The following is a 20983-nucleotide window of genomic DNA, read 5'->3' as shown; positions in this document are numbered from 1 at the left end:
CATTTCATTCTATATTACTGTGCCACCACAAATTCATATAAAAGTTAGAGTTGCTTGGCAACCATTCCGATAGAGGAAATGTATTTCTTGGCGGAAGAATGGTTATCTATGAATAAATCGTTACATTTCTTGTTGCTGTGCCTTTATTTTATGAAATATTGACAGATATACTGTATGTAGTAACCATTTTAGAAAAGCAATAAGCCACTCGAGTCTGTAGGTTACACCGATTATCCAACAGCTACGGGGGGTTGTAGTACTCCACTAGCACGTCATGCTTAACAACGCCCCTTAGCTGTTGTCAAATCAGTGTAGCTACGGCCACTCGGGGTACCTGTTCTAAATCCCCACCTTTATTCAGGCCTATTCATATCCACCCTGGCCAGATAGTTAGCGTCTGTTGGAACAGAGGGTACCCTGGTGGTTCAGCATCATTTAGTAAATATAGCACTGTGAGCCTTGTAAGGAGGCACTCACCAGTTAAACTCATTGTAGTCATTGTGTGCCTCCCACCAGAAGTAGAACCAGACCAGTAGTAACGAGAAGGTGGCAAACAAGATGAGGGACCACAGGAACTCCCACTGCAAACAAACACAAACAAGCAGACCCACATTTCAAATAGAAATATGAGAAAAAGACATAAATGTCAATAATGATCTCATACATCCATTGCAAATGAAACCGAAATTGTTGCTAATTACAAGAGTATTGATAGATTGTAGCAGTAGTGTCATTCAAATTCAATGCATTTTCTAAATAGGATAACACACACACACACACACAGGGGCACTCCAACACAGAGGTCACTTATAGCGGCTTCATCTGCTGTTCCATGTACAGCCACTTTGTATTCATAGGCATTTCTTCATCACACATGACTCCACAGGCCAGTAGTGGGGTCAACCCCAGGGCCTTAGCGGCTGTCCGATCCCATTTAGACTGAGAATGTGAACCCATTTCAGCTCAATACCACTGATCCTTCTGCAAACACGCAGAATCATCCACCACAAAAAGGAACCAACCAACCACAGACACACACAAACATATGCACAAATGATGGACAGACACAAGAGTATACACACACACACACAGTGATGATGGTTACATAAGGCAGGTCAGGGCAGCCAGTGTGGTCCACGGCATCGCTGGCACGTGCTACAGGTCAGCGGCTGGCAGGACACTGCTGCCCCTCAGACCTGGAATGGCCTCCCCCACCTCTCTCTCTCCGTTTCTCTCTCTTGGTCTCATATTAAGGGGGCATTTCTCTCTGGCAGGGCAACTAATTCCTTTATATGGGGCTTATGCCAAACACCATGAACTGGCCTGCAGGGAATGGCAAGAGGCACTCACAGTAGAGTGCACCACTCCAACGCCAGTTCCAAGCAAAGTGGTTGTGTGACATATTTGAGAAAGTATATTAAATCAAGACACTGTTTCTGCCCCTCAAAGTGTCTTTAACATTGCAAGTGATGGATTAAGCGATATGTCCAATATGTAAAACAGGAGTGATTTGGGTCACATCAGTGTGGATTTTTTTTTCTCTCTTAGGAAAAAGAACATAACATGACATTGGTGCATATTAACCCTACCTGTGGCGTTCTATGTCGCTATGCTTCTTACAGACCCGTTAGGCTCAGGGCGTTCCACAACCCCAAAGCGAGCTTGTCTGTTTTTCCCATTTCTGACAGGGTGGAGTGCCCTGGGGACTGAACAGGCTCCAGCAGCAGTAGCACACAAACAAACATGCTGAGCAGGAAAAAAACTGCCCTCCATGTTCAATCATGTCTTAACGTCCTCTCAAAAATGTTCTGATGGCTTCTTATGAAATGCTTGGGAAGGATTCCTTAGGAAGCACTGAGGTGTAACGCCGCACTTGTGACAAGGCATAGAAACTGACTGTGCTGCTATGTCAACAAGAACCAGTGGTTAGTGTTATAAATGCTTCATGCACATGAAAGACGCTAACTGCATAACTGACACAACACATCATGTGGCAGCCAGGTACACATCACCTGCAACATCAGAGGATGACTACATTCTTTCATTATCAGAGGAGTGGGAAGACCAACTCAACATGTGTTGGCACTCAACAAGTGTCCTCCCCAGGAATAGAGTGCGCTAGCACAGCTCTATGTGGGAGTAAACAAGCACACTACCCGGCCCTGACTCACACGCTTAAGAGGAATGTTCCAGAGAAGCAGCAATGACGCAACACAGCAGACCCCTTCCATAACACACCATCTCTTCCTAAAACCTTCTTACAGAAATTGAAGCATCCTTTCCAAAATAGGAGTCCCTTACTGTATAAATACTGTATAAATACTGTTTGTGTAACCAGACTAAAGGGCCAACTGTTTGTGTAACCAGACTAAAGGGCCAATTCTAAAAGCTCATGACTTAAAGGAAATATGTGTATGAATGGATTGCACAAAAGTATAAACTACAACAATTCATTGATGGCAGAATAACTTTAGCCTAGCATGTATAGCAAAGGCAAATTTCTTAGTACATAAGAGCAATACTATACAGACTTACAGGACTGTAAAACTAGGATTTTATATAGGACACATGGCCCAACTCATAAAAGAGTTTGGCATAATGTGACTTAACAAACAGACTGAAATGACAAATGATGCAGGCTGTTCCTGTTTGTATATGTTGTGGGAAGGGGAGGGTTTAGTGGAGAGCTGCTGTTGGCATATATGGGAATTGCACTCAAGCAGACTCATTCAATTAGAGAGAGGGTTGTACATCAGTGGACAAAGTTCTCTGTGGCAGGCTACTATCCATCTCAGGAGAAGTAAATCTGCCCACTTCATGACCAGCCCTTCGGTAACCCAGACTGAGAGTGCCTGTCTCTCCCTCCTCTATCTCTCTGTCTCTCATTTTCTGGCACCCCTCTCTGTGCCCCTGCTGTCTTTTCTTTCCCAACACTCAGTGGGATTGTCTCAAATTGGGACCCTTAGCGCATGAAACCCTATTCACATTCACTGAGCTGATAAGTGCTAGTCCCACCTGAAACTGGTGTTCTGGTGTTGAACACAGGCTCTCAGACTTGCCTTCCTACACAATTGACACTACAGCTTTCACTGATTAAACATAGTAAACATACTGAGGTATTTCAGCAGCACATTTTGCCTTGCCATGCCGTAAAAGCTGTTTTTAGACTTTTATGGGATTTTAGTGACCACAAAACTACATAGTTATGCCTTGGCAGCATTGACAATGACAACAGGTCAGGTGTGTTTGTGTCTCCTTCACATGGCCCATCAAAATGAAGCCGAGGACGTTATGAAAACACTGGCTCCAGACGCACGGCAACAACCAACAGGATCATTTTAAACTGCGCACGGATGCTTTTAACAAGTGTTCGAATGCTCAGCTGCATTATTGGCACTGTGGTGAGTGAGTGTTGGCCAGCAGCCTGTGGTTATATCACTGTGGATGGGCGCAAAACCGTGCGGTTTTATACCATCTGAAGATTTTCCAGCAGCTTAGAGGACTCATCTGGTTGTGTGTGTGTGTGTGTGTGTGTGTGTGTGTGTGTGTGTGTGTGTGTGGTTAAAAACAAACACGGAACAACAGCCACGGATTATGGGAGCAACATCCTTAGCTCTTACTGCTCTGAGGGTGGAGAGTCTGGGCTTCATGCCCTCCCCTCACTGACCCGGGGCCTGCTGTGTGGGAAGTCTCTTCAGGGTCACACAGGTAAGACACAATGACCCACAATCAGACCTCTCGGACTAAACCAGTGCAGAAATATGTGGAGAAAGGTACAGTAAAGTACAACACTGCACACACTAGCAATAAAAGTCAAGTCAAGTTTATTTATATAGCGCATTTCATACAGAGGTCATTCAATGTGCTTTAGATAAACAAAAGCAAACAGTAATAACAAATAAAAGCATAAAAGGGCAATAGTGAAAGAATAGTTTAAAAGGTAAAGATCATAGTAATAAAAAATCATAGTAATAAAAAATGAAAAATAAAACATGTTGAGGTGAAAGTATTCCAAGCAACCAATGTACATATAGCATACAGTTCGATGCTGTAATTGTCCTGATAAAAGCTGTTTTGCACGCCAAAAGAGATGCATTGTACAGGTGGTGGAATGTGGAGCTACATTACGGACACTGTAGTGAGAGGGTTGCCAAACAGCTTGCGGTTACATCACTGCGGACAGGCGCAAAATGATGTGGCCTGATGTTACCAGAAAGACTTCTTGTGGCTTACAAAACTCGTGTGCAAGCGCGCGTGCGTGTCTGTGTGGGAGGGATTGTGTTGGGGGCATGGCTTTGACCAAACCTAAAATCCCTTAAATCTTTTCCTTTTCTGTCTGTTTCTCACTCTCACATGCCCCCACACACACACACATACACACACACACACACGACTCATCAACTGGTTACTGAATATTGATCAAAACACTTGACCGTCTTGATGTTTCCCTCTCATAGAAGCCGTTTCATCATCTCCCTGCAGAGGGCCACTCTACTGCACTAGTCTGGTGTCTTAGAGAAAACCGTGTCAGTGCGCTCTCTCTTAGCCTCTCTCTCTCTCTCATACTCTCACACACACACACACACACACACACACACACACACACACACACACACACACACAGTCATTATCCAGTGTCTCTTCATCAACAGCACAAATATAAGACACTTTAACCTCCAGAGACATTTCCTTGTCTTCCGCTATGGGTTTCATATGACAGTTGAAGAGGTGTGAATTATGCATAGCACCCACACGTGCTAATGCCAGTTAAATGTGCATAAATATTTACCGCCATGACTTATTCAAGCAGCTTGTTCAGACTTCATTAATATTTATAAAGTCCAAATAACAAGCAGATGAATGCAGACATAAAACAGCCTAGATATTCAACCCCAATCAAATCTGTTACGTTAGGAGAACTCCACAGTATCATTAGATAGGGAGCTAGGACTAAAATGTAGAATGACATACATAATACCCACTGAATAGGGATATCATTTTTGCATAGAAATACAGTAGAGTTCAAGCACAAGGTTAGGCCCAGTGTAAATGGGGCTATGTGGCAACATGTTGGTCCTTAAGACAACCTTTCACCACAAGTGGTCAGACACATGCTAATCAATCAAAAGAAAAAAATCATGTTGGTGAAAAGCATGGATGACTCAAGTCCTCTCAGAATGGGGTTAACAGTAGTGATGGGCAAATGAAGCTTTGGTGAACCACTGAACCACAGCAGTATAAAAATAGCGACACTAGCTGAAAAGCAAAAAGATGGCCGCTACGCATACATTTTTCAACATAAAAGTCCTTACCAAACCAATATTTTTGGTTACATATACTGGTTTGGGTAAAGACTTTTATGTTGAAAAATCTACATGTGGCGGCCATATTGTTTTTTTTCCATTAGTGTCGCTAGCTTCACACTGCTGTGGTTTAGTGGTTCACCAAAGCTTCATTTGCCCATCACTAGTTAACAGGAGAAGAGAAGACAAGGTCAATGTGTCCATTTTTCTCTCTGTACACATTCTTTTTTCTCTTTCAACCTTTCACCTTGTCCATCTCCCTCTCTTTTTTTCAGTCCCTCCACCCACACACACACACTTTCATCCCACATCACTCTCTCCCAGGCCAGCTCAGCATCTGGTGTGTGTATATGGATCACAGCAGAGGGAAAAACAGCCACGGGAAGGGCAGCTCCACCCAACCTCTCCACCATGCCCATGATGCCCTCTTCTTCTGTGCCCTGTGCCTCAGCTAAGAGCAAGCGATCTCACAGGACTCCTGACATGCACACATGGCCAGAGACAGAACTAATCCCCCAGAGTAAGGGCTGGCTGAGAGCACTACAGTTGGGTCTGATATGGGGAGGGGGCAGAGAGAGCCAAACTGACTGAAAAGGGACAGCTTCCATCTGGTGTGATCTGCTGACTCACCCCGAACCAATTTATGCCCAATGTCAGACATATTACACGTATCAATTTAATTTGCAAAGAAGAAACTAAGCAGTCAATAAATCATCCTGCCAAGGAGAAACTGCTGCCTGAGAAAATGCAAACACGACAATAGACATCTAGCCCTCAGAGTCCAGAGATTCGCTGTAAATCCTTCCCAGGTATTTCGATGCCATCGGGTCACCATATGGTTTATGACCAGAGGGCAACTCATGTGATCTAGTCTGCTGGCTGGCACTCAGCACAGCAGCATGGCTGATGTAAACACCTCCAGCAGATTATGCCTTAAGCTGGTAGTTCTCTGCCGCACAGCTCAGAGTCAGTCAACAGGAGGAGAGGACTGACTGTGGGAAGGCAAGAGATAGAAAAACAAGGGAAAAAAGGCAAATATGACCTGAGGTTGGCCCATCAAGTGGCACAAGAGACTTATAGTAGACACAAAGTGAGTGAATGATTCATTTATGAAAGGAAGAAAAAAAATGGCATGCAATTACTGCGTGCAAACAACCCCCACCCACAGAGAGGTGAACACAAAGGGAATCGCCATGGTGACAGCCATGGGGGATTAAATCTAACAGTCCAAGCACATTCCAGATCACCTTGGAGGACAGAGAGAAAAAAATTGAGCGAGAGACAGAAAGAAAGAGTGAGCCAGAGAGAAAGAGAGAAAGAAAGAGGAGAGAGAGGATGCTGAAATATAATTCCCTCCCGGCGTGAATATTGAGAGTGTCGGATGCCTGTACACTCTGCTGTGGAAATGGGCCTGGACGCAGACTGGCAGGAGGCCCAGCTGCATTAGGTTGCCCTCGATACAACGAGCTGCTTTTTCAACACTCTCATGTAGTGTAGTTGGGCATAATATTGCAGTGTACCTGTGGCCCTGACACCCGTGCAATTGAGTTGATGTTTGTGTTTATCATGTTTATCATCATCACACAGCCAGAGACCCCCTCCTTCCTTCCCAAATGTACCCCAAACTGTTCAAGTCATAGCGCTGGCTGTTGTTTATGTCAGCGTGTACTAGAGGAGCAAGAGAAAGGGAGAGAGAGATGGAGAGATAGAGAGATGTGGGGTTACTGGAGCTCATGTCTTGGCCTGGTACTGCTGTGTGTTACAGGTAAAGACAGAGTTAATGGAAACACTCTCAATTATTACTGAGATCAGATCGTCTTTCAGTGTGACAGGCATCCCTCTATAGAGCACAGCTAACCTTGCGGCCACCCACAGAGCCTCACAAAGGGAGCACTTTCCCACAAGGGCCCCTTATTACACCATTCAGGTAGGGAGGGGGAGAGAGAGATGGGGGGGGGGGGGTGTCAGATAGACAGACTAAATATAATCTCATATGTAGAATAGCCTGGCCTATATAGTCTAGATGTAATCAATTAAGTCTAGCTAAGACGAAAGATGAGGAAATCTACACCCCAAAGTCAAGATAACGGTCTTGGGGGATTGGCACAGATTCGAGACGGAGAGATAAAATATTAATGTTGATTACATCATTAGTATTTAACTTCTCAGTCATCTCAGACATCTGAAGGCCAAATATCAATGCTATGGTGCCACTGTTTGCAACCTCTTTTGTTGGCTGTTTGTTTTGGCTGCTACAAGCACTTGCAATCCATCATGTAGCCACGACAACAGGCTGGTCAAAAGAAGAGATTTCAAATGCATTCATGCATACTGTACAACGTTTCTTTGATTTTACATTGAGATGAAAGGAGACTAGCTCTAGCATTTGAAACTCAGTAGTAGATGATCAATTGTAGCCTGGGCCTGCCCACCTAGTATCACACGTTATTTTCATTTCACTGAGGGAAGTAGTGTGTCTGGTGAAACCAGGCAAGATCAATTATTAGGCCCATAAAACATCATTATTCAGAGTTAGGATGCTAAACTCCAGAAACCATCACCTATGATACAATTCCCTTGAAGCCCTTTGGATTTTCTTAAGTACAATTTATTGAGCCTCAATAAAAACAGAAGAGATAGGCTGATGCCTGGCTTCATGGGATGATATAACTGATGTATTATCTTTATAATTGTATTATCCCTCATATGAAATCATATGGAGGAACAAGGATATACATCATCTGCCACGCATGGTCTGGGTACGTTCAATTCATAGCCACTGAGGAAAAATCTCATAGCATTAAAACAAATCTAGACTATGGATTCAGGCTGAATAGATAAGCAAGCGAGTCCATGAGATGTTTTTTTTTTTATTTGTTTTAAAAAAAGAGCTGAAAATGACTGATTGGTTTGTTACCTGGGGACAACTGCTGCGAGACCTCACTGAGTGACTGACACAGCAGTGTGTGAGTGTGGAGCATGAGCAGACCAACAGCCACACACAGCCATGCAGGCCGAGGGCCGAGCTGAGGGGAGCGATCCCCATCCCCATCCTCACATGGCTTGAGCTCTCTCCAGCAGGCCAATCCCAGCATTGCACACTGGCTGAAGCTGTGCTGAAACTGCTGACAGGGCCGGGTGACCTGTTGAGAGGTCATCCTGCACACAACAGGAAACCCTCTCCTCTGCTCAAATTCCACCATTAAATACTATCTCACACAAAAAAAGAAATCCATGCAAATCAATAGGCGTGTAGATCTTTAAACATTGATGAATCTCCTGCATTTTGGTTGCCTTTGTCTATTTCCAGGGGCCACAGAGGATCTATGGGAGGTGTTCTTGTGCAGTGTGAGAGGAAAATCAAGGTCAGAAGAGAAGCTTCCAGAAGCAGAGGGCACACGAGCAAACACGCAGCTGCAGTTCTAACATGTGCGCACACTCTCTCTCTCTCTCTCTCTCTCTCTCTCTCTCTCTAGCGTCCAGACCTGCTTTGGCTGAGGTAATAATACCACAAAAGTCTGCTGTGTGCTTCTCGAGCCCATGCATACCCTTGTCTTCTTCGGCGCCCTGTTTTCTCCCTGCATCCATCAATCTCCCCATTAAGGAGCTCAGCTGCTCTCCTGGGCCCCCCTCCGCCTCTCTGAGAAGCAGGGAGATGGAGCACCACGCTCCAACCTCCTGCTCCCTCCCCCACACCACCCCTCCCTCTGGGTCTGGCATCTTTCATCTCTATAGTAAATCATGTCCTGGGCCAGATCATTAAATAAATGTCAAATATTATATTAATATTTAATTACTTTACCTTTATAAATCACATTTGCAAAGCATATGAGCTTGGGGTTAGAATATTTGATTAATGGGAGTGAATACAATGAAGTTGATCACATCAATACTGTAATTAATTGCTTATCTGGGTCTTTTTTTGTGATGCTGGGGTGATTAGTGATCATAGCAACACAAAATGGGAGAGCCAGTTCAATAGAACTTGGGACTGGTGTCACATGGGTGAATATGATAACATTAGATAGGCTAAAGCCAAACTCCACACAGACCAGTTGGATAGAGTGGATCAATGAGCCCTGTGGCCAAATGAAGAGCCACCCAGCGAAATGCATCAGGGAGCAGAGATCTGATTGTGGCATTTTAAAACCAGCTGGGGTTTATGTCTGATGGCCCGCTACTATCCAAAGCAAAAGTATTTTGAATATTGTCAGTATTTTATGAATTAGGCCCATGATTTCACTGTTTCAGGAAAGATATGAAACATTTGAAACATCCGCATGGAGCTCCAGTGGAATTTTAATTTCATGACGAGAATTCTTGGTCTAACCGTTCATGTGCCGTTGAAACGGCGTAAACAGGCGACCCATCAGGCCAGCATTATAACTCCGAGCATGGTAGGCTAAACAAAATCGGATATTTCAGGCGGTAAATGCTTCCGTTAAGAACCAAACCAGATTTTGTTCAAATCTACACACCTATGGCTACTGAAAATGTTAAGGTTAATTTAGCAAATGTTATTTTGAAGTGTTAAAAAACATCGTTGTTTTAGAATTTCCGAACAAAAGTGGTGGTAATTGGGGGTGTTAGGCTACTATACCTTTGTTACAACCTTGACGCAGCCATAAAAAAGTGCGGTACAGTTGTAACAGTATGGTATGGGTGCTTGCGTTTCTTTAGGATTCCGCCGTCTAGGTTTGTAGGCTATAGAAATGGATAGTGACACATACACGAAAGACGGCGGACATACGGACTGACGGTAATAGGGGGAGTTCCGATACATGTCGCTGTTAAGTTAAATTATTGACAAACTATAACATATTTTTAAAATTCTGTTTCAACTTTCATGGAGTAGACATGTACGACTCTGTTCTGGTCAAATTTCACATCTCTCAAGTCTATCGTCTTTGTGTAAATCGAGTTTGAATTGGAAAAATAAAAAAGTGTTACAATTGTGCCGGTTCTCCCCTACCTTGGTAGTGTCATCATGTGACCGCTGATAGCGTTTCCAGCGGCATCCATAGATCCCGGTCAGACATGACAAACAGAGCTGCCTCTCGTAGACTTGCAGGGGTTGGTGCTTCACCATGCTCCTTCAGTCGGTCCTCCACCCCACCACACTAACATCCCATTCAGAGCTGCCAATCCTGGGTGAACACAAAACAAGAGGCACATAGAATTGTTATTGTATGGACCAAAGATTCTAGAGCGCTCTGCTCTAGAATCTTTGGTATGGACAACACAGAGCCATATAAAGGTAGCCTACTCTACCTTTATATGGCTCTGGGACAACAGTGAGTTGGAGGCCAACATAACTGTTTTTTTTAATGACAACATTCTACAGTTTGTCTGTTAAAATCTAGCAAATGATGAGTCTTATTGGAAGATGTAGGCCTATTTAGACAGACCCACTAAATTACACAAGTGCTGTAGATCCTATTGAAATACCCTTATTCACACATGATTAAATATAGCAGTCCTAGAGAGAGATCCATCTATAAGGCTCTGCTTAAAACTATTTACTGAAACTGAACAGAGCACACAAGACAGATTCTTCACTTCATCCAAATGAACATATTTATTCTTAAAAAAAAAGAAGTAATTTCTACTGAGGGAACCAAATCATCCAATCACCACCCGTGAGCCCCTCTAATCAGAGTTCCCGTACATGACTAACTTTTCAATGCTCACCCGTCTAATCAGCATGTCACACCAACACCAGTGAGTCAGCCACACAACATCTTATTACATGTGTCACACTCCCACCAAGATTCAACATCTGCACTGCAGGCATCAGCAAGCAGCTCCATGAAGTTTAGGGAATGAACTATAAGCCTACCTTTAGCCTGCTTTCAATGAGCTAATAGGCTACCTAGTATGGGGAATTGTGTTATTTTAGGAACGATTCATATAGATTTTTGCAACTGGTGTTTTTTTACTTGCTAGGACCCCATTGAATACAAAACAACCTGTTTCCAATTTTTTTCTTCATTTTCAGTGCCAAAATTCAAGATGGCGGACAATATATGCGGAGAAATAATATAAAGGCTTAAAGTGGTCAACTTTTTGATAAATATACACCTAATAAGGTAGACAAGTGAGATACAGACTATTTTCAAAAGATGTATTGCATCATTTGACAAAAAATTTGGAGAAAAAATGGAAAAAAAGAGAAAAAAATCTGCGTCTTGTTTCATTATTGAAGAGTTCAACAAACCATTGTCATTGTCACTCAAGTATTTATCCTCACCACTGTCACTGTCTTTTTATTATTGGTGTACATCTCCTCAGAGCCTTCACACCTGCAAAGTTGCGTGAATGGTAAGTTGTTACTCTTGGAAGAACACCTTATACTGCATTGGCTGGCAAGACAACAACACTTCACAAGTTCCACAACAGCCTTTGGTGCTGGTGGAAGTTTTGACAGAACAGGAGCCCATTGCCCATCAACAATTTGTCTCCATCCCAGTGATAGTGAGTCAAGAATCTTTGGAGCAGGCACTGTATCTTGTGCCCAAACATTTGCTTGCCTGTGTGCTCTCAGAATTTCAATTTAATTTCAGTTATAGAGCGTCAAAACATTTCACATGTCTCATGGCGCTTTACAGAGTGTTAAACATTCAGACAGAGCCCATGAGTAACAGGGGCGAGGAAAAACTCCCAAGAATGGGAGAACCATATAGGATGAAACCTCAAGCAGATCCACGACTCAAGGGCCTGACCCATCTGCCTGGGGTCAGTTACAGGACAGTAAGGTCTATATACAGAGAATAGAACATGGTATTTAGAGCCACCTGAGGTATATGTTACAAAGTGGTTGGATGGTTACATAACCAGTATGATAATGCATGAATCCTATTTAGTGTTAAGTTCAAATAGTCCAGTGTAGGGGATGAATTGTCCATAGGAATTAGGAGTTGTCATCGGGCAAATAGTGGGTCGCTAGGCTGTGCAGGCAGGAATCCGAGCATGGGGACAGCAATAGGCGATGGTAGGGCAATCATAGGGATGGGATTTCCCTAGTTCCCGAGTTTTTCCACTCCCTGGTTGGGTTTCAGAGTTTTAAACATGTTCCACCGAAGGGCTTTAGCTGTTTGAAAACCATGTTTTGAGGAGCTGACACACAAATTTCTCACATCCAGCTAACACGTCATGGACGTCGTGGAGATGGATGAGGACCTACTACAAGCCTACAAAGTGTGTTAATGACACCATCATGACTTGATTGACTTGAAACAGAAACCTTTCCTTTCCCACGGGATAAACGGTAAATGGCGGGACAAACGGTTGACTTTAAATTTCCTGATAGGATAGGATACAATAGGATACCCGATAGGTCCACCGACTCTATACACAATGTGATTGCCCTGAGCGAAGTTTGGTTTTTCCACCTCACAAGCCAACGGAGAGTTGCTAGACTACCCTGACTGCAAATTACATTTGCTGCCGCTAGGGTGCGTCAAGATTTCTAGGCTGTATCTTTTGTCGACGTTCTCCAGTGCCCATGATAATGAGACTGTCTTTGTTGATGTCTGGTACCCTGCGAAGGGCAAGCACCAAGACATCTGTGTGACATGTAGATATATGGGGTTTTGCCAAAATGACTTACTGCTACTGCCACCTTTGTGTGTGTGAACTGTGACTGGCAGTTTACATAGTTCAACAGCTTTATGACCAAGGTAGAGGATGAGGTTGGCTTTGGTTTCCTTCGATCCCAGAAAAGCTTTAAAGTCTTTGATTGGTGTAGAGTCTTGTATTTTGTATCCCTTATCATGTGCTTTTCCCATTGTATGAACCTGTTTAGTCCTGTCTTTCATGGAGTTTGTGATGGTATAGTTGTTAAATAATAAGTATATGTCATTGTAGCCTCGTGCCTTACTTTCAACATTTTCAAAGAAGCATTCTGCCAGATCTTGGCAACAGTTTATGTCACTTTTCCTGACAACCATCTCCTGCACAACAGCCATGCCATCTAAGATGCTATCCAATGTGTGTGTTAATTGCACTGAGCTACTCTCTGTAGATTGTTCAGAGGATGCTGTTTCTGAAACAATTCATGGATGAAGGCAGACTTAGCTGTAGTGGGCAGCATTAGGCTTGCATATAATCAACAAATTCATATGTTCCCACAATTTCCTGCAAGTCCTGTTAACAGAATTATTGAAGACCAAATAGCTCATTGTGGACTTCAGGAAGTCTAAAGCTAGCACACACAACCATTCTCATCAATGGGACTGAAGTGGAGTGTATCACCAGCTTCAGATTTCTGGGTGTCCACATCTCTTGGACCTCTCTTGGACCCTCAACACCTCTACCCTGATCAAGAAGGCTTACCAGCATCTCTTTTATCTGAGGAGGCTAAAGAAGGTCCACCGGCCTCCTCAGATCCTGGTGAACTTCTACCCCTGCACCATCAAGCGTATCCTTACCAACTGTGTTACAGTTTGGTATGGCAACTGCTCTGCCCACAACCGAAAAGCACTGCAGAGGGTGGTGAAAACTGCCCAACGCATTCCTCACTCCCCTCCATTGAGGCAATCCAGTGCAAGCAATGCTTGCATAAGGCGCACAGCAGGTTCAGAGGAAGCTTCTTTCCTGCAGCTGAAGTCTAGCTCTCCATCCCAGTGACAACCAACCAACTAAGCCCCCCCCACCCACCCTGCCTCCTTGCCTGTGCCTGTTGAGGTGTCCACGACCATGGCAACCTTGACAGGGACAACAAGGAGACATATGTTGTTCATACATTGTTCACATTACATAGCCATATTTATTCTGCTCTTATAAGGTAACTGCTAATACACTGCACATATTATTACTCTAAACCTCTCTACTTTATATAAATCAACTGTATACTACTGTCTACACTGCACTATATTTCTTGACCTGTCTATGCACCACCTGTCTATACTTTGTATATCACATTGCAAATTTCTCCTTTTGTGCACTTCTGGTTAGACGCAAAACTACATTTCGTTGTCTTCATACAGTACTCTGCAATGACAATAAAGTTGAATCTAATCTACTCTAATCTAATCTATTGGGGTGAGTGCAGAACATTACTTTAATTCAAATGATTATTAGGTTATGTGAAGGAAACTTTTAAATCAGTCAATGTGTTTTTCCGGGTATGCCAATAAATAGCATAATGGTGGTTACACCCATCACTGGTTGATAATCATGACATCTCATGTCACCCCATGGTCATATTTATTAGAAAATATATATTCAATTGTATTAGAAAATGTATGTATATAATGATAATACCGAACATATATCCATTTAAAATGTTTAAAAAGGCGATTATTTGCAATTTTTGGTGATATATCCGCCATCTTGGATTTTGGACCTGTGCAGTCCGGGAAAAAATTGGAAACAGGTAGTTTTGCAAACTATAAGGTCTGAAGAAGTGAAAAAACATAATTTGCAAAAATCTATATGAAATGTTCCAAACACCTTTTTTTGCTACATATCGCCCTGCACTAACCGTTTCAAACCCAACTTGTGCTGACTTTGATCAATGAGAGTTTTTGCAGACTGACGTATATGCAGGCAATCATGCACGAGTTCAAAGGGTTCACACATCACTGGCCATAATGACTGTTTTTTTTCCCCCAGAGGTTGATGGTGGGTTGGGAATTCTGGTCCCCACTAGCTCTGGCCTGCATGCAGGTCTCCTCTCTCCTCTGGGGGCCTCCTGCTTATCTGACTCCCCACAGCAGTCCAAACGCCAGTCAGGCCCCTGGAGGGAGCGAGGCACACTGAAGCATGCAGGCCCTCATTTGCTTCTCACCAGAGGCCAGAGCCTCTTCACATCACTGACAACACAGCTTACTAGGAATCGAACAGCCTTGCCATCTATTGGGCTCCCAATGCTCCATATGGGAAAAAATCATATTCATATTTTAATTATATATAGTATGCTTGATAACAGTGTGTTTACAAACATAACTATGGTCCCTTTCCTATAGTTCCAAAGAAAATGATTTATCTTTTTAAAGTGTGCTGAAGGGCATCAAGCCATTTTAGTACAAAATGTAAGCTCTTCACTGCAGATTAATCATGGAAATATTGTACATGACAGGAGTAATTCCTAAATGTCTTTTAAAGACCTTTTCCATATGGGACATTCTAACAGTCATTTCAAAAAAGACATTCTCCTTCAGACACACACACACACAGATGGCTAAAGTGATGGACAGGAATGTTAATGTTCAGCTTCCTCTTAGGCAGCTCTCAATCTCAGATTGGCATCGGAGTGTGACAGCTCAGTGCTCTTAACTCTGCGAAGGCTCTGCAAACAGCAGAACAATATGCTTTTTTATTCCACATAACCAGACAGTGAAGGGGACAGTACATTTTAAGAAGACAAAATGTATTCAATACAGCAGGATATCCTGATTAAACTATATAAAACATTCATATGTAGGGGCTAACATTTGCAAGCTTTTCAGCATATGATATACAAGTACACAGATAATGAAAATAGGTATAATAATATGCTAATGGTTCTCTGTTTTTAGCACAGCCGACTACAAACAAGGCCCAGGGACAACTTATCCCTTCCCAATAAACTAAAAAGAAATGGGAAACAACAGCAGTGGTTGCTTTCTCACCACACCCTGCGTGACTGCTTGCATAAGACCTTGTTAAGCACACAGGTCATATAATGATAAGGATTAGCCAATGTTGATATGATTAAGTGATGACATACAGTCATCCCTTTGTCTGGACATGCACTCTTGCTCAAGGAAAAATAGGAAAAGGCAAAACAAGTGGTTATGCAATTGCAATACAGGTTGGATAACACCATAGCTGGGGTAAATGGAAGGAGAGAAAGTCTGCTTTGCCCAACATGATGAATCAAATGCTTTAGTTTGTTTATCTCTACCTGTGTCTGCTTTTCACCCTGAGCTATTACACAGCACAGAATGGGGCCAACAAGTGTTTCACTGCTGTTACCCATTCAGAATGGATATGGACAGAGTGGGCTTCCCTTTCCTGTCTGAAGAGGCCATCACTTCTTTCCTAAAGCCAGAGGTCAAATGAAAGGCTTCCTCATGCGCATGTCAAACGGTCCCACTCAGAGCAGCTGCAAACTGCAAACAGGCAGGAGGCAGAAGAGAGAAGAGGGGGAACCATGCGAGTCGTGAAGGAGGCATGGAACTGTGGTCTCCCATTCTGCTGCCTCAGTTCCTGCTCATACGAAAACCCAGAGACAAACACGCCAGAGTGGAGGAAACGCTTCAGCACTTTCTGACAATAATAAGCCCTGTTTGAAATGCTTCAGAAGGGTGGGGAGCGGAGCTGTAGCTCCTCCAGACTGACCAGAGGCTATGAGCCGGGCAGGGCGGGGTGCCCCGACGGAGGGGCACTGGACTGAAACCAGCTCCCTCATGTGTGCTGGCAGCCACTCAAGTCTACCAGGATATCAGGCATGACAGGTGCATTGAGTCCAGGACAACATCTGCCTGGAGTATCCATGAACACAACAGAATGTACATACCTGAAAGGGGCTCTGACTGGAATGGACAGAGAGGCAATGGGAAAGCATTCTATGACGCTCTGACAGAGAACGTGGCAATTTAGACATATTTAAACATTTCTAGGGGCCCTAATATGAATGATCGGCAAAAAGCTAATCATTTTGCTGATTTAATACCATGAGCAAGATCATAAGCACTGACATGGGTGGGTAAGTGCAACGCTCCCACAGGTCACACAATAATACAGTGAGGACTTCGCACCCTGCCCATTATTAGATTAGTACTATTACAATACTAGAGAGATTAATGAGTTTTGCCCATCAGGCAAAAGTTGAACCAGTACTCACACACTATGACATGTTTTCTGATTGTGATCACAAGAGAAACCCAGGTAAAAAAGTAGTATACTTTATTGTGTTAGAAATATGACTAAAGTATATGAAGTATAAAGCAAGTATGCTTACACTTTTTATACTTTATGTAAAGTATGTTTAATGTGTACTTTTAGAAAGTATACTTCAAAGTAGATGTTATTAAGTTCAACTTCAGTGTACTAAAATTAAATATACTTATTGTGCAATATTCAAAGTGTTTTTGTAATGTACTTTTTAAAAGTGTATTTTGTTGTTAGTGTATTTTAAATGGTAAAGAAGTTTATTTAGTTTAAGTGTATTAAATTGCTAATACTTAGAGTTGTAATATAGTGTACTTATGGAAAGTATATTTTTTTGGTAAGCCTAATACATTGTTTGTATAGTTTCATAGTCATCTCACCTTTAATAAAATACTAATGTGTGTAGCCTTTAGCTGATATGTCAGCCGCATGGATGGCAATGTGCAATAACCTAGCCTAGACACACTGATCTATCTCAGTTTTGGTCATCAAATAATATTTTTTCTTTTGTTGATTTTGTGTCTTAGTAAGGTAGTAGCCTATACGTTTGTGATGTAGTAGAGGTTGTGAGAGGATGAATGTGGCATTTTGTTAAATGTATGGGCAACACAGTTAAATGTATAGGCAGTCCAGTTGACCAATAACATGGCTGTTTGAATTTGAAATGGAGTTGGCGGATCTGTGCACCTTTCGAGCAAAACGTGGTGTGAGCAAACATTAACGTTATTTTATACAGTCTATGCACAGTCTATGACAGATGGACTGTAGAGACCAGAAAATGCATACGTTTACGGTCCGTATAAGGTTACAGGTTTGTCCAAATTAAAGATACCATAAATTCTAGTCATGCCAGAGACGTTGGTCCTACAGAGCCAGAAGGACTCGTCATACGAGATAACAAGGGCTGAAGCCAGTTGGATCTAAAGTGCCAAGTTATTCGTTATCAGGTGAGTCCCAAAGCATATTGTTAAATGATTCTGATGTAGCTTACTCTTTATGACCTTCGGTAGTCTTTGGAGAAGTTAAATTAATGGCTTAGCAATCTTTCAAGAGTTTTTATCCTTGCTAGTAACGTACAAGCTAGCAATGCCAGATCATGTTAGCTAATTTAGCTAACGTTAACGTCATAAACGTCGACCCAGATCCCTATCAAGAAGAAAACTACATTAGCCTGCTTTGTGTTTGTGGGATTATTGACAAGCGTTGGCTAGCACTAACGTTAGACAAACTATGATGGAAGAAAGTGTGTTCTTTATTAAGCAACGTTTGCCTAAAGTTTACCAATGTTCTTTAATATTATGTGTGGTGTAGGCTACCTCACAGAAAGGAGGATGGTGCTAGGCTAGTCACACTTCACATTCATTAGGCATGCTAATGACATTGTAGCTGTTTTTTTTTCTTTAATCGTGGAGACATCTTTTAAAATGAGTCTACAGGACAAATTACATGCATTTTATTAAGTAGAACGTTTTTTTCCAACATTGATATTAGAGGGGGAATTAAACCCGGTGTTCTACTAAGTTAGTGCTATGAAGCTTAGGGGCCGTTTATACGAGAACGATTGTGAAGGAAGACGACAAAATATTTTATAATAAGTGCCTTTCGTTTACACGGCGACCCCGCCATCGGGGCTTGAAGACGCAAAAATCTGAAGACTCCTTCCAGAGTGTAGAGTTTTGAAGACGACCCGGGTTGCGTCTCCGTCTAAACGGCTAAACCAAAGATCCTTGATTACTGTACCTCTCTGGCTAAACTGTCAAATTAGAATGTCTGCGCGTGACGTACCGGGGTTCTATCACACCACCACCCAGCGGTCTGGAATGCATATGCAATCGAATATCACATACTCTTGCGTCTTCATATAAACAAAGATTTCCCCCTGAGAATGCTCGTCTAAACGCCACTTCTGCGTCTTCTCTTTTCATCGTCACCGTATAAACGTAGCCTCAGGCTACATGATTGATATTATGCCTTGGTTTATGCGATAGATTAGATTTTTTTAATTATTCGTGTTTGACAGAGCATTCAAGTTCATTTCATGGTAGTGTTTGTAATTTACCTAGTTTTAATCTGTAGCCTAACTATGTTTTAACAGGTGTTCCTGGACAGTTTTGAAACAGAGATGTCTGAACGCCTCAAATAATCAGCAGTAAAGGTACATATTCTTCATCCAGGACCTTGCTCCATTACTCTTAAAGCATAACTCAAGCCAAAATGCAACCTAGGGTCTTTTTGTGAATGTACCTGAGTCAAACTTTCGTTTGAAAGCATAATTAAGTCAGAAGTGCCACCATTAATCTTGACTGTATTGTTGTTTCTGGGTCAAATGCCATTTTGAATGGGAGTCGTAGGGGCAGAACTATATTGATACATGATGATTTTGATTCATGCATCAAAATAGTAGGCTAGTGCCCCTACGACTCCCATTTAAAATGCCATTTGACCCGAAAATGATAATACGGTTGTATTGGAAACAAAGGAATCTAAGGTAATCAAATGCAGAAAACAGGGTGGTTGCACTCATATCGGTGCCAAGGTGCACAACGCTTTAAGGAAAGACTACCTGGCCAGGTCTACCCATACCAGGATGGCAAACAGATGGTGTCAATACCAATTTGACCCATAAAAAGTAAATGTCAAATAGGTACAGATAATCTGTATTAATCTCATCATTGCCAATAGATTTCTGTGTAAAACATTGTTTATCTTGTAAAATGTTGTTGTTACGCAGATGCTCCTATAGTATTAATATTGCGTTGCCTATTTGCGCTGTGGCGCGTGGGTTGTCTTGTCTCGGTCTCCCTCTCTAGGTCATCCCGAGTGTGGGCCGATTGCGGGGCGGGGCAGGGCCTATATAAGACGGCCGCGTCCGAGAAGGAGGTCTCTTTTCGCTCCTCGCTCTCGCCTCTCTCAGAGCGGAAACTGCTGGCAGCGTCGCACTGCGTCGTCCTCTGGCCTCGCCATTTTCCCTTTGTTTGAAACCTACGTTCGTTAAGTTAGCACTCACGTATACAGGCTATTTGTAAAGCACTTGTACTTTATTTATAGTTATCTGAGCGGGTGGTGTTTGGTGGCGGGTTATTGCACGTTATTAGAAACAGGCCCAGGGAGTGAAGCAGACTCGAGAAGACTCACCAATCCTTACTGTCTTTTGTTTACAGTCGGGAGTCAGCTTGGTTTTCTTTTGAGTCAGTCAGTCACAGGGTTTGTTTTCTGTTTTGTTACTCTTTAGCGTTAACGCACCACCTTGTTCTGTTGTTTTTCGTTGCGTTTTATTCATCGTTGTCAAACAACGCACTGTTAACAACTATTATTTCTGGCTATTTGTTCAATTAAATATCCTTAAACCGTCACTTCTCTCTGGCCTTTGTTATGTTATGTTGAACCATCTCATCCATTGTATGGTCTCGTAACATAATAATGGGGGCTCGTATTCCGGTCTTGAACAAATTTTTTTGGACTTATTAGTCAAATTCGGATTTTTCCCATAATGGGTTGTTTTTTGGCGTCTTTCCGCCGTGTAGGTAGGGTGCGCGCCTGTGGGCGACGGTCCTGTCTGGAGTTTGCCATAGAGTAAGTCGTTTTTTTTGTATTCCCCCCTCACTCGTCTAGTTTGTTTAACTGTCACCTTTACGACGCATATTATGTTTGACCTCGAAGCGTTTGTTGAGGCTCCTTCTGTGGATGCGTTATTATCTAGTACGCGCGATGATCTTGTCCGTATCGCCGGCCATTATAAGTTGGAAGTACGTGGTTCGCCTTCTAAGTCGGAACTTTTCGATAAACTAGTGGCTGACTTGCGT

The 20983-nt window shown here is 42.7% G+C and overlaps 1 protein-coding gene across 2 annotated transcripts in view; it reads right to left on the bottom strand.

Annotated features, from left to right (window-relative positions):
- The window catches only part of gdpd5b (glycerophosphodiester phosphodiesterase domain containing 5b), a 55900-nt gene that overhangs the window by 18544 nt on the left and 16373 nt on the right, over positions 1 to 20983 (bottom strand). For both annotated transcript variants that reach the window (XR_012986502.1, XM_076281873.1), the window contains 2 exons: positions 10276 to 10450; positions 478 to 581 (listed from right to left, as the gene is read on the bottom strand). Coding sequence is in view for 1 of the 2 variants with exons in the window: in XM_076281873.1 (XP_076137988.1) it covers positions 478 to 581; positions 10276 to 10392 (221 nt within the window). In the remaining variant the exon portion in view is untranslated. The remainder of the gene's footprint in view (positions 1 to 477; positions 582 to 10275; positions 10451 to 20983) is intronic.

The sequence above is a fragment of the Alosa pseudoharengus genome, unplaced genomic scaffold (genome assembly GCF_046254945.1).
Source record: "Alosa pseudoharengus isolate Yale_2024_CS ecotype anadromous, Long Island Sound unplaced genomic scaffold, YU_APseudo_1.1 YU_APseudo_1.1_scf_13, whole genome shotgun sequence".
Lineage (NCBI taxonomy): Eukaryota > Metazoa > Chordata > Actinopteri > Clupeiformes > Clupeidae > Alosa > Alosa pseudoharengus.
This window is presented reverse-complemented; position numbering and strand designations above follow the sequence as displayed.